This window comes from Miniopterus natalensis, chromosome 18 (genome assembly GCF_054644295.1).
Source record: "Miniopterus natalensis isolate mMinNat1 chromosome 18, mMinNat1.hap1, whole genome shotgun sequence".
In the NCBI taxonomy this organism is placed as follows: Eukaryota; Metazoa; Chordata; class Mammalia; order Chiroptera; family Miniopteridae; genus Miniopterus; species Miniopterus natalensis.
This window is the reverse complement of record NC_142098.1, coordinates 42,167,128-42,181,551: the sequence shown is the minus strand read 5'-3', so window position 1 is coordinate 42,181,551 and position 14,424 is coordinate 42,167,128. Positions and strand designations below refer to the sequence as shown.

At 44.1% G+C, this 14,424-nt stretch overlaps 1 protein-coding gene across 1 annotated transcript; it reads left to right on the top strand.

The window, feature by feature from the left end:
* Positions 1–203: 203 nt before the first annotated feature.
* On the top strand, positions 204–9,942 carry LOC107539399 (uncharacterized). The gene is made up of 3 exons (XM_087827016.1): positions 204–441; positions 1,425–1,551; positions 7,025–9,942. The coding sequence occupies exons 1-3, from the start codon at positions 409–411 to the stop codon at positions 9,850–9,852; spliced, it is 2,988 nt and encodes a 995-aa protein (XP_087683142.1). The 5' UTR covers positions 204–408; the 3' UTR covers positions 9,853–9,942.
* The last annotated feature ends 4,482 nt before the right edge of the window (positions 9,943–14,424 follow it).

The window sequence follows — 14,424 nt, the reverse complement described above, 5'->3', positions numbered from 1 at the left end:
TCCTCGGGCCGGGCAGCGGCCCGCGCGCCCAAAGGGGGCCAGTTCGATTCCGCTCAAGGCGAACGCGCTCCTGGTGGCCTCTAAAGCTCGCGGGACTACATTACCCAGAAGACTACGTGCTGAGTCCAACCAATGACAGGTCGGGATGAAAGCATTTCCGTCAGACTTCATCCACCTGGGGCGGGACTTCCGGCGTCCTCCTCCTGGCGGCCATTCTGGCTGCTTGGTCTGTTTTGGGTTTGGATTGTATCCGTTTTAAGGTGACAAAACGGAGAAGTGGCCAAGGAGGCGTGGTCCCCGCCTCAAAGACTCGGGTCTGAGGCGCGCGACGCCGCCCGGGTGGCCCGGGACAGGGTCCCCCCGCCCAGGCCCCCCATCCCGGCGCCCGCGCGCTCCGCCCTCAGGCCGATGGCGGCGGCCGCGCCGAGGCGCCCGGCTGAGGTGAGTGCGCGCCCCCGCCCTCCCCGCCTTGCCCCCGGCCCCGGCCCTGCCGCCCGGTCCCGTCTAGGTGGGAGGCCGGTCATGGGGCGGTGCCGCCGGTTGGTCGGAAGGAGCAGAGCTCACGAGGTTCTTGCACTGCGTCTGCTGGGCGCGGGCCGCAGACGAGGGAGGGCGGGGTCCCGGTCGCTGGGGAGAACCGCGGGTGAGGCGGATAAACGGGGTGCGGGGCCCAGGCTCTGGAGGCGGGGGCGTCGCTGAGATGCGCTGACAGGCGGAGCCCCGACTCCCTGCTGCGGGCTCCGGGGTGCTTAGAGGGGGTTTCGAGCGTCAGCCTGTCTGGTGGCAAAGGTCAGGGGCACGGGGTCATTTTTGAGGGTCACTGCGCTTGGCACGGAGGCCGTCAGGACTGGGCTTTAGGGAAGGTCGAGTGGGGAGAGGACGTTGTGGCTGCGGAGGGGCGGCACCGAGGTGGAAAGGGGTCGTGGGCACCGGAGATTCACGCGCTCCCGGGAGGCTGATACTGAGCCAGGCCAGAGGTATAGAGGAGGCCTCCAGAGCAGCATCTCCCCAAGGGCGCAGCTGTGGGCGTGCAGCTGGGCAGTGACGGTGGGGGAGAGACAGTCTACAGAATGATGTGCGAATGGGGAGGAAGTTAGGGTCCCAGGGCCCTAGGGTTGGGGGCGGAATGGTGACGCGAGAGCCTACCCTTGGCTGTGTCTTGTCACGGTCTGGAGACCCCAAGGGAATTAGTGACAGGATGGATGGGACCCGACAAGCCAGGACTAGAATTGGGTTACAAGGGCAGGACATAATGAGTAAAGGGACCCTGAGGGTAGAGTGGGCATCAGTGGCACCTGGGTATGGAATTCCCCGAGGTGGGGAGCTTTGGGGGAGGGTGAGTGTGGGGTAGATGTGTGGGGAGATGGATTGTGGTGCTCAGGGACCAAATGCTCATGGTTTTTCCTCTGTCCCCATTATAACAGGCCAGTGTGACTTTTGGGGACGTTGCTGTGCACTTCTCCTGGGAGGAGTGGAGGCTGCTTGATGAGGCTCAGAGACGCCTGTACCTGCGTGTAATGCTGGAGAACTTTGCACTTATATCCTCTCTGGGTAAGACTCACAGCCTCACCAGTGACTTGGACTAGGCTCTACTTCCTCCACCCTGACTTCTCTCTCTGTCCTCAGGTGTGGACCACAGGCACTGCTTGCTTCCCCGGTTGTCTGGGTAGTTGCTGTATTGCTAGAGCTGGTTGGTTTGCACTGCTCTCTTCTCTCCCCTGCATTCCCATTACCGAATCCTTTTAGGAAGGGGTTCAAGGTCAGTTGTATTGCATTTAGTTTAATGGATTCACCATGCTTGCCCTCTCAGTGTCTGGGTTAATGTGTCCAGATCCACATCTCTTCTTATCCCAGGGTTGGATCCCTTCTTTTAACTCATTTCCTCCTGCCTACCTGTGCCAGGAGTTGCAGGTGTTGTCATGGTCGTTACTTGTATGAATCATGGGCTTTTTTTTAACACTCTCTTGCAGGGTGCGTAGTGTTTAGATCTCTTTTCCTTTTTTTTCCCCCTAGCCTTGTTGAGATACAAGCTTCTATATATTAAAGTTTATGGTGTGTTGATTTTATATATGTATATGTGTATATATATATACACATATGGATATATAGTGAAATAATTGCCACAGTGAAGTTACTTAAACATCCATCAACATATAATAAAGTTGCCTGATTATTTTAAGGTAAACTCTCAATAAATTTCAAGTATAACATTATTAACTATAGTCATCACGGTCCTAATTACATTCTCAGAACCCACTCATCTTATAAAGGGAAGTTTGTACCTTATGACCAACAGGTTCCCACTTTCCACTGCACCCCGGGCCCTGGCATTCTACTCTTTTTCTATTATTTTGACCTTTTTTTTTTTACATTCCAACCATAGTGTACAAAGGTTCCATTACGTTTACACCTGCACCAACACTTATGTCTGCTCTTTTGATGATAGTCATCGTATTAGGTGAGAGGTGATATCATTGTACTTCTGATTTGCATTTTCTGATGATTAGTGAGGAAGATTTGTGTGTGGGGGGGTTGGGAGGTCTACTGAAATCCTGAACATTTTTTATGTAACTCTTGGCCAATTTTAGATCTTTGATGAAATGTTTATTGACTGTTTCTGCCAATTTTTAAAAATGCCCCCCCCCCCAATTGATTTGAAAAAGAGAGGAAAAGAGAGAGAAACGTCAGTTGGCTCCCTCCTGCACAACCCCCAGTGGGGATCCAGCCCACAACCCAGGCATGTGCTCTGACTGGAAACCAAACTGGTGATCTCCTGGGCTGTGGGACGACGCTCAACCAACTGAGCCATATTGGCCAGTGCTTCCCATTTTTAAATTGGAATGTTCTTTTTTAATTGAGTTGTAAGAACACCTTATATATTTTATATATTTATCCCTTATGACACAGCCTATACTAATATTTCCTTTTCATTTTGTTGATTGCTTTCTTGCTATGTAGATGCTTTTTAATTTGATGTAGCCGGGTCATTTATTTTTGCCTTTGTTGTCTGCCTTTGGTGTCATCCAAAAAATCATTGTCAGAACCAATGTCAAGGAACTTTTTTTCCCCCCAAGGAGTTTTACATTTTCATGTGTTATATTTAAGGTTTTGATGCATTTGGAATTAATTTTTGTGAGTGGTTTCAGGTAGGGCCCCAGTTTCTTTTCTTCCAGGTGTATATCCAGTTTTCTCAACACTATTTATTTTTCATTTATTGATCTTTAGAGACAGAGAGGGAAGGAAGAGAGAGAGAAACATCAGTTTATTGTTGAACTTATTTATGCACTCATTGGTTGATCCTTTTATGTGCCCTGACCAGCAATAGCACCAAAAACCTTGGCTTATGGGGATCATGCTCTAACCAGCTGAGCTTCCTGGCCAGGATCCAACACTGTTTATTGAAGAAACCTTTTCCCCCCATTATGTGTTCTTGGTGTCCTTGTCAAAGAGTACTTGACCATATATGTGGGTATATTTCTGGCCTATCTTCTGTTTCTTAGATGTGTGGTCTATGTGTCTATTTGCGTTAGTTTTGGTTACTTTGTTTTGTAGTATGATTTAATCATGAAGTGTAATGCCTCTAACTCTACCCTAGATCTTGTTTATCAAATTGCTGCCCTAGCTGGTTTGGCTCAGCCTTTAGAGCATCAGCCTGTGGACTGTAGGGTCCCAGGTATGATTCTGGCCAAGGGCACATACCTTGGTTGCAGGCTCTATCCCTGGCCCTGGTCAGGGTGCGTGTGGGAGGCAACCAATTGATGTGTCTCTTTCATATCGATGTTTCTGTCTCTGTCTCCCTTCTACTCTCTCTGAAAAGCAATGGAAAAAATATCCTTGGTTGAAGGTTAAAAAAAATTGCTTTGACTGTTAGAGATTATTTGTGGTTTGAATTTTAGGACTTGTTTTCTATTTCTGGTAAAAATTCCGTTGGATTTTGGTAGAGAGTGCATGGAATGATTATGTTGGTTTGGTTAATAGAGATATTTTAACAATAATAATGCTTCCAATCCAAGAACACAGGCTGTCTTTTCATTAATTTGTATCTTCAGTTCATCAGTTGTCTTACAGTTTTCACAGTCTAGATGTTTCACCTTCTTAATTAAATTTATTCCAAAGTATTTTATTGTTTTTAGTGGTATTATAAGTGAAATTGATTTCTTAATTTCTTATTGAGATATTTTGTTAGTATATAGATGCAACTGACTTTTGTATGTGAATTTGGAATTCTGCAAATTTATTGGGCTTGTTTATTCCTGCTGGAGGTTTTTTTGTTTTGTTTTTGTGTGTGTGGAGTTTTTAGGATTTTCTTTATATAAGATAGTATCATCAATTGCAAACACAGGCAGTTTTACTTCTTTTCATTTGGATATCTTTCATTTCTCTTTCCTGCCTTATTATTTATGCTAGAACTTCCAGTACTATTTTGAAAAGCCATGGTGAGGGCGTGCATTCTTCACTTGTTCCTGATCTTGGAGAAAAAGTGTTTACCTTTTCACTGTTGAATATATAGGTAGCTGTGGCCTTGTCATATATGGCCTTTCTGATATTGAAGTACATACCTTCTACAGCTAATATTTTGTATGTTTTCATCATGAAAGTATTCTGTATTTTGTTAAATGCTTTTTCTGCATCTATTGATAAGACCATAAGATTTTTTTTAACCTTTATTCTGTTAATGTGGTATAGCACATTTATTGATTTATGATGAACCATCCTTGCATTCAAGGGATAAATGCCATGTGATCACAGTTTATAATTCTTTTCTCATGCTGTTGAATTTTTGTTAGTAATTTGCTTAGGGTTTTGTTGTTGTTGTTTTACATCTGTGTTCATCAGTGATGTTACATTGTAATAATCTTTTCTAGTGTCCTTGTCTGACTTTGGTGTCAGGTTAATGTTGGTCTCCTAAAATGAGTTTGGAAGTTTCTTTTTCTTCAAATGGGAGAGTTTAAAAAGCATTGACATTATTCATTCTTAAAATGTTAATAGACTTCACTAGTGAATCTATCTGGTCATGGCCCTTTTGTTTGTTGGGAAAGTTTTTTACTGATTTCATTTTCTTGTTACTGGTCTTTTCAGATTTTGTTTCTGCATGATTCAGTTTTGGTAGGTTGTATGTTTCTGGCAATTTATTTGTGTCTTCTGGGGTATCTGATTTCTTGGCCTATCTGATTTGATTATGGTCTTCTGAGATCGTACTAGTGAGGTTCTGAAAAGCACAGGAAGCCAGAATTCTGGTGCTTAGCTTCGTTGCTCAGCACCTGTGATCCTGGTGTTAAAACCTTTGCCTGTGTAGAACTCCTCTTACCTTTTAGGTACATTGCCCAGTGATACTTGTCCATGCAGAAATGGAGGGGACAGAGGAAGAAGAACCAATGTGCACTGAGGTGCTGTGCTTGATATTTTTAAAATTATTATTATTACTGATTTTTTTTTTTTAAGGAGAGGGAGAGAGAAAAACATCAATGAGAGAGAAACATCACTAGGCCACCCCCTACTGGGGATCATCCCCACAGCCGGGGTATGTCTCCTGACCGGGATTAGAACCTGAAACTTCTTGGTACATGGAAGGATGCTCAGCCAACTAAGCCACACCAGTCAGGGCTGGAATATCTCTTAATCCATTCACTTTTAGCCTGTGTGTATCTTTCACACTGAAGTTACTTTGTGGAAGATAACATATAGTTGGGTATTGTTTTTTTATTTCATTCAGCCAATGTCTCTGGCAGGTCTGCCATGGTGTTGGCTGTTGGTTTCCTCAGTGTGGAAGCTGCTAGTATCCTCTGTGGAGCAGGCAGCTGGGATCCATTCCTATAGTTACTCATTCTCCTCTGCTGTGCAAACTGAGGTTCCTCAGCAGGAGCTGTTGATGATCTCTGTGGCAAAGGCTTCTGGGGTCCTTCGCAGAGCAGGACATTGGGAAGGCTGTGGCATCGCCCATGGCTCCTGCTCTTATTTCTTTTCCTTCTCCAGGTGTCTTCACTAAGCTGATGTCCCCAGCAATCCTCTTTGTGTGGTTATTCTCGATTTTATGCTCCACAGTGTTGCTATAGTATCCTAATTGTACTCTTGAGCCCTCCAAGACCCAATTTTGTTTGTAGATAACTGTCTTAATATTTTGTTTTTGCTAATGAAGCTGGTTTCTTCCACCATTATGCTGACATTACTCACCTAGAAGTGTTTTCTGGATCTGTTGTGTACTGAGTTACTCTGGGACAGACCTGGCCATTCACTTGTCCTGTTTTTCCCTTGTATCATCCATGTTCTGTGTAGTTGCCCTGCTAGGACTTTCAGAGAAGAGTCCTTTCTGCATGTATCACAGGATGGATATCTCCCCAGCCATGGCAATGTAGGCTCTCAGGGCATGTGGTCCTGGTGGATGGCAGCTGTGGAAATTGTACTGTCAGACATTGTTCAGATCAAACCAGGATCCTGTCTTTACTCAACCGGAGCTTTTGTGTCATTGCTATTAGCCAAACCCATTTCTACTCTTCCTCTTCTAGCTTTGACACTGCCAACTTCTCAGTTTTGCTACTCATCATATCTGCTGTGGTTTCTAGCCCAGGAATATTTCCCCCTTCCTTGACTCCACATCTCACTTGTTCTCTCACTGCTCTTTCTGCAATATTTTTCAACATTGGCCCTCACATGTGATCTGAGATGTTCACAAATTTCTATGTTGACCTTGGGTAGCAGCTAATATATTGCAGTTGGATAGTAATGGTGTTAAATGCATACTTCTACCCAGCCTCACATCAGCAGCAGCCAAGGGTATGCAGGCAGGAATCCATTCGCAGAGGAAGTGCATTGTATGCTATGCCTCTCTTCGTTGTGTCATACCCTGTCCATACGTATCCTTCCTCTGGTGAGGTTTTCACCATTTTCTAACCTTAGAAGCCTAGTAATACAAAGTAGGCAGTCCTGCAACTGAATTTTCTTGTTTTGAGAAGCATTTCGTATATATGATGTTTTTCTCCCCTCCCTTTAGTCAACATGGACTTCACCAGCATTTCTTTGCCTTCAGGTTGCTGCTGTGGAGCAGACAATGTGGAAGCCCACCTTGAACAGAGCATTTATGTTGGAGTGTCACAGGCAAAGAATCTCAAGGCAGCTTCGTCTTCACAGAAGAGACACCCATGTGAGAGTTGTGGCTCAGTTTTGAGAAACATTTTCCAGTTAGTTAAGCAACAGGGAACACAACACAGCCAGAAACTGCTGAGGTGTGGGGCATGTGCAAAACGATTTTATTTCAATGTGAACTGTCACCAGCACCAAGAGGTGCATATGAGAGAAAAATCCTTCAGAAGTAATGTGGACAAGGCCTCATTTGTGAAGAGCTCCAGAATCCATGTGTCACAGAAGACCTTTACCTTTGGGCAGGTTGAGGAGGACTTCCTGGCCAGCTTGGGACATCAGAAGCAACAGGACACTCATAAAGTAAAGGAGCCAAACAAAGGCACTCAGTGGGAAGCAACTTTACATAGCAGAAAATGTCTTTACATTTCAGGAGAATGTAAGAAAGCCTTTAAGTCCCAACATATACTTGTTCAGGACCAAGATGCCCATGCTGGAAGACAGTGTTTTGTGTGCAGTGAATGTGGAAAAACATTCAGATACAAATCCTCATTTGTTAAGCACTGCAGAATTCACACTGGAAAAACTTTTCATGTGTGTGGCGAAAATGAAAAATCCTTTAGTGGAAGCTCAGCTCTCAGTCAGCATCGAAAAATTAATACAGGAGCAAAGCAGTACAAATGCAGCAAATGTGGAAAATCCTTAAGCCAAAAATCTGTTCTCATTAATCCCCGGGAACGGCACAATGGAGAAAACAGTTACGTGTGCAGTGAATGTACACAATCTTTTAGTCATAGCTCAGTGTTCATTCATTATCAGAGAGTTCAAACTGGGGAAAAACCTTATAAGTGTAATGACTGTGACAAATCTTTTACCTCTGTTGCTGCCCTCAGTTATCATCAGAGCTCTCACACAGGAGAAAGACCTTACGGGTGCAGTGATTGTGGGAAATCTTTTATCTCTAGGTCTGACCTCCGTTATCACCAGAGAGTTCACTCTGGAGAAAGGCCTCATGAGTGCAGTGAATGTGGGAAATCTTTTATCACTCGTACAGCTCTTCGTTATCATCAGAGAGTTCACACTGGAGAAAGGCCTTATGAATGTAGTGAATGTGGGAAGACCTTTACCCGAAGAAATAACCTCCTTATACATCTTAGAGTTCACTCAGGGTACAGGCCTTATGAGTGCAATGAATGTGGGAAATCTTTCACCTTTAGTTCTAGCCTCCGTTATCATCATAGAGTTCACACTGGAGAAAGGCCTTATGACTGCAGTGAGTGTAGGAAATCCTTTAACAATAGGTGGACACTTGTTCGACACCAGAGAATTCACACTGGGGAAAAGCCTTATGTGTGCAGTAATTGTGGGAAATCTTTTACTTGTAGTTCCACACTTCAGTATCATGAACGAGGCCACCTTGGAGAAAGGCCTTATGAGTGCAGTGAATGTGGGAGATCTTTTACTACTAGCTCTGCCCTCCGTTATCATCAGAGTGTTCACACAGGAGAAAGACCTTATGAGTGCAGTGAATGTGGGAAATCTTTTATCTCTAGATCTGACTTCCAGTATCATCAGAAAACTCACTCAGGAGAAAGGCCTTATGAGTGTAGTGAATGTGGGAAATCATTTATTCGAAGAAATAACCTCATTTTACATCAGAGAGTTCATACAGGAGAAAGACCTTATGTGTGTAGTGAATGTGGGAAATCTTTTAACAATAAGTCGACACTCATTCAACACCGGAGAGTTCACACAGGAGAAAAACCTTATGTGTGCAGTGAATGTGGAAAATCTTTTACCTCTAGCTCCACCCTCTGTTATCATCTCAGAACTCATGCAGGAAAAAGGCCTTATGAATGCAATGAATGTGGGAAATCCTTTACATCTAGTTCCACCCTAAATTACCATCAGAGAGTTCACACAGGAGAAAGGCCTTATAAATGCACTCAATGTGGGAAGTCTTTTACCTTTAGCTCAAGCCTCCGTTACCATCACAGAGTGCATACTGGAGAAAGGCCATACGAGTGCAGTGAATGTGGAAAATCTTTTAAGGATAGATCACAATTCACTAAACACCAGAGAGGTCACACTGGAGAGAGGCCTTATGAGTGTAATGAATGTGGGAAATCCTTTAGCCATAAGTCTTCCCTCTCAATACATCAGAGAATTCATAATAGAGAAAGGTCCTACAAGTGTAGTGAGTGTGGTAAATCTTTTACCTCTACCTCTGGCCTTGGTTATCATCGGAGACTTCACAGGGGAGAAAGGCCATATCAGTGCATTGAATGTGGGAAATCATTTACCAGTAGCTCGATACTTGTTCGACACCAGAGAGTTCACACTGGAGAAAGGCCTTATGAGTGCAGTGAATGTGGGAAATCTTTTGCCAGTAGTGACACTCTCTCTTATCATCAGAGAGTTCACACAGGAAAAAAGCCTTACAAATGCAATCAGTGTGGAAAATCTTTTGCCTCTGGTTCCACCCTCCGTTATCATCAAAGAGTTCACACAGGAGAAAGGCCTTATGAATGCAGTGAATGTGGGAAATCTTTTATCTGTAGTTCTAAACTTCGTTATCATCAGCGAGTTCACACTGGTGAAAGGCCTTACGAATGCAGTGAATGTGGCAAGTTGTTTAGGGATAGTTCCCAATTTAGTCAGCACCGGAGAGGTCATACTGGAGAAAGGCCTTTTGAGTGCAGTGAATGTGGGAAATTTTTTATGCGAAAATCTACCCTCTCTCAACATCAGAGAGTTCACACTAGAGAAAGGCCTTAGAAGTGCTGGAAATGTGCAATTTTCTGTTCAGTGTAACAACCTTGGAGGAAATTCTTTGAGGAGCCATCTATCTGAACTGAAACTTACACATCTGAGTATGTACAGTGGGGTGATTCCCCATAAGTTTCATTAATGTGAGAAGGGTGTATAGATATGTTAACTCATTTGCCCAGGGCTCTTCCTAGGTTTATGTGGTTGCCAGTTTCTGTGGCTAAAGTTCTTTCCCCGTTCCCAACTGGGAAGTCCGTAGACTTATTGTGATAGTGAATGCTCTAATGTGCTCAGGCAAGCTGACCCTCTGGTCTCACACATATTGAGCTCTTAGGGGTCCTTTTATGAATAATTTGGACATGGACCTGGGTCCATGTGTTGGCACAGAGAATGTCATGACTTCTTAAAGCTTGCAGAGAAATGACTACATGTTCCAGGGATGTGTTGGTCTCCCATGATACTTGTGATGAAATTTACCAGCTTCCAGTTCATGAACTTGGGAAGTGCCTGCTGCACATTGCTTTGCCTTGTAAAATAGTGGAGGCCTTAGTCTTTTAATTCCCCTTTAACCTTGGTGATTTCTTTTTACTGTATGAGGTAGTTTATAAACTGATTCAAGTGCTACAAGCATGAAGAGGTAAACAACTTTTTAGGGGGTATGATGACAGAAAATAACTTGCCAGTTTTGACCAAATTTACATGGTTGTCCACAGCTGCCCAGGAAGGACTGAACTGCTTTTTGGTCCTCATTTGGTTGCTGTGTGTTTTAGGAGTCTTAGAGACCCTGAGGAGGGGGCAGGTATGAGATCCTCATATGTAGCATGGATTTTCCTTCACCTAAAGCAGATATCGCAGATGATACCAGCACTGTTGAGAAGATAGGTTCCTCATGTCTACAAAGAGTCATATGCCCTGATGTCCACAATTCACTGGGCTAGCGTTAGTTGCTGACTGTATCTCGGGAAACCATAGTTGGTACAGAAACACTGGCCTAGTAGGGATTGGAGGAGACTGCAGCCAGTTAGATGTAATGTCCCTCTTCTAAATGTGCATCCAGAAATATTTCTGTGACAGTGACTGCATGATTACTGTGTACAGATTTTAGGACCCCCCCAGGCATGTTTTTCTTGTATAGCTAACGTCACTGTCAGATAAAATAGTCAAAAGGTTTTGTAGGTTCCCTTAGCTTCTCAGCAATGTCCACCTCAAAGCCATTACTGCACAACAGGGAAGAAGAAAAGGGAGAACTGTATTCTAGGGATGTGGCTCTTGACACAGGCAGCATTCCTGTTTACTCAGGTGGAAAAGTTCATTAGTAACCGTATTTGCTGCCATTGAGGCAATACTGACCCCTAGAGGGCATGGGGAGAGAGAGATTGGGACAGAGATATTTTTTAATCGAACCATTTTATCAAACTTCACTACCAACTTACATGTCCTACCTGCATATATGTTTTTATTGACTCCATAGAGGAAGGGAGAGATATCAGTGGTATCATAGCCATAATAGCATCTGTCACTCATGTTTGTTGCCTCGTGTTCTTTTAAATAATGCCTTTCCTGGGCCTCACAACCACCACTGATTTCTTCAGATCAGTTTGCATTCTATAGACTTATAGGATTGGAATTTAAAAGTTTATTATTTTCTTCCCTCCATTCTCTTATGCATAAGTTTTAGAGATACACCAGTGATGCTTATACGAATAGTTAAATCTTTAATTTCTGAGTAGTAGTTTCTTCTCTGAATATATACCACTATCCAGTGATCTCTGGGGTAATTGGGCTATTTTCAGTTTCTAGGCTGTTACAAATAATACTGCTCTGAACATTTCCATTACAATTCTTGATGTGGAGGGGTGTTTTATTTTGCCTTTGTTACAGCTCAAAGTGAAATGCTAAAATGACCTCAGACTAGGTGAGTGTTTAAATTTTAAGAAGCTGCCAAATTCTGGTTCAAAATGATTGTTCCTGTTTGCATTCCCACCACCAGTTTGTAGGAGTTCCAGTTCCTCCACATCCCTGCCAGTACTTCATATGTTCAGTCTTTAATATTATTTCTTTCAGTTCATGTGTAGTGCTATCAGTGTGGTTTTAGCTGCATTTCCCCAGTAATTTGTGACTTTCAGGATTTTCTCATGTTTATTTGCCACCTGTATATCTTTTTTGTTGTTAATCTTCACCTGAGGATATTTTTCCGTTGATTTTTTAGAAAGAGTGGGAGGGAGGGAGACGTGGATTGGTTGCCTCTTGCACATGCCCCATCAAGGTCTGGGGATCGAACCTGCAACCCAGGTAGGTGCCCTTTACCAGGAACTGAACCCACGACCCTTTGGTGTGAAGGCTGACACTCTTAACCACTGAGCTACACTGGCCAGGGCCCACCTGTGTATCTTTAGTACATTTCACTTCATACCATTAGCCTATTTTATAAGTTCCAACTATTTCCTTCTCATTTACAAATAAGATCCTGAGACAACAAACAGGTTAGAGTTTTACTTGTTATATATCATCAGCACCCTTTTTTTGTATGTGCATTGTTTCTAAATTCCCTTATTTTCCTCAAATTTTTTGTGTCAATATCATGTCCACCAGCACCATAGATGTTTAGGTTTTAGTCTATGTATTGACGGTCTTCATCACTCAAGTTAGGCTTTGTCGTGTGCCTGTTCCCAAACTGTAAGTTCTCCCACTGCGAACATGACATGCTCAGAGAAGGGGGTGAAAAATCCCACTGGTGTCCCATTGTGTTAGGTGGAAAGCTAAACTCTGTACAGGAGACTTTGCAAAGCCAAACACAAGAGATGGGGTGCCAGCTGGTTGGAGGTTGCAGAGCCTCCACAGACGAGACACTACAGGCATGCCAGAGTGGAAGGAGCTGCTTGTACATGTTGGGGTGTCTTGGAGACGCCAAATGGCCTCGTCTAAGTACCAGAGCAGACACGCTGTTTCTGAGTTGTTTCCTCTCACCCCACCCATACTTTTAAATGAGTTTCACCTTCCAAACAGTCCGGGTGATTTTAATCCCTTTCTGTAATCGTTGGTCTCCAACAGGTGTTTACCTTCTGTGCATATTACAACCAATTGGGGATGCCTTTCCAGACACCCTGACCCCAGGGAGACACACCGGGCACTGGGGTCACTGCTTATCTCCCCATTTAGGGGCAGCCTCTGAGAAGAGGGCCAAGGAGCAACTGGGTGTGTGGTCCTCTAGGTACCCCATGAGGGGCGGGGCTCACAACAGGATCTCCCTGCTTTTACATCCGTGAGGGCACCTGGTGTGTCCTTTGCCTCTGTGGATGCAGGTACTTCAAGTCATAGTGCCACATGTGATCTGAGGCCACAACTTGCAGGGCACAGCAAGGAATGGGGCAAACAAGGTGGAGTGCAGGATGAGAGTTGCTGGAGACCACAGTGAGGAGCCACAAACCCACTGTGCCTGTGAGGAGGGCATAGGCAAAATGGGGCAAATAGGGACACAAAAACAGTTGCACTCCCACAGAAGTGATTTAGAAAACCTGCCTGGCTGAATTCCCACTTGTGCCTGTGAAGTATTATTTCTCACCCCTCATTTCTAAGGCAATACGCAGCCCAGGTCTCTTAGGGATGTGCAAAAGCCAGGCTCCAACTCCTCAGTGGTTCAGTTTTCCAAAATACATTGTTAAGGGAAAAAGTGTCAGTTCAGATTGATAAAGCGTCACTTCATTGTACTAAGGAAGACTATAGGCACATATTTGGACACCCACACACAGCAGTCTGTGCCTGTGTAAAAGCCATTTAAATGGACCCTGTCCTTCATGTTGCCTTTCTCCAGGAGGTAGATGATTAGAGATGCTTTTTACTCTTGATATTTATAAAAGCATAATAATCATTAATAAACAATAGAAATGTGGACATGCTATACCTTAATTTTTTTAAATTAAGATAATGTACCCTGTGAAATTTGAACTTCAGTTGTGAAGTTCCTCAGCTGTAGAGGAGATTCAAGTTAGTCACATTGTTTCAGCTGACCCACCCACAGCATCCAGAATGAGATGCAGTTCCTTTTACTGTGCATCTCCACCACCTGAAGGTGCCTCAAAACACTGATTCTTGAGACTGCAGGTTTGGTTTGGGGCTGAGGAGTAGCATTTCTAATGAGTCCCTAGGTGGTGCTGATGGACAGGATTGGTGCAGAGGTGAAACTGTAGAAGTTGACTAGGGAACAATAGGCTGCTTCCCTCCAGTTCCACTTCATGGGACTGTCGATGTGCATACACAGACCAGTGCAGCTAAGGGTCCTAGTGGACACCCTCTGCACTGCCGAGGAGTTCTCTGTGGGCTCCAGACACTGAAGCCACCTGCTCACCTGCTGCTTTGGTTTGGAACTGCAATTAAACAAAGCGGCCATTAGACAGGTGGCTCCATGAGCAAACTGAAATGTTTAATTGTAAATTCTTGTAAATGCCTACATGGTAAGAAATTGAAACCTAAGAGCAACCTGTTACAACCAACCAACTAGGCTCTCCCAAATGAGGCAACTCCTTAAGTTTTGGCCAATTTTCTTGTTTTACTTCCCTTCTGCTCGAGAAAAAGCCTTTCCCC

Bases quoted from the DNA above. Each gene is read 5' to 3' on its own strand.
- LOC107539399 (XM_087827016.1), top strand. From the start codon at position 409: ATGGCGGCGGCCGCGCCGAGGCGCCCGGCTGAG. The intron at 442-1,424 runs GTGAGTGCGCGC...CCATTATAACAG, and splicing joins CGCCGAGGCGCCCGGCTGAG to GCCAGTGTGACTTTTGGGGA. The intron at 1,552-7,024 runs GTAAGACTCACA...CTTTGCCTTCAG, and splicing joins TGCACTTATATCCTCTCTGG to GTTGCTGCTGTGGAGCAGAC.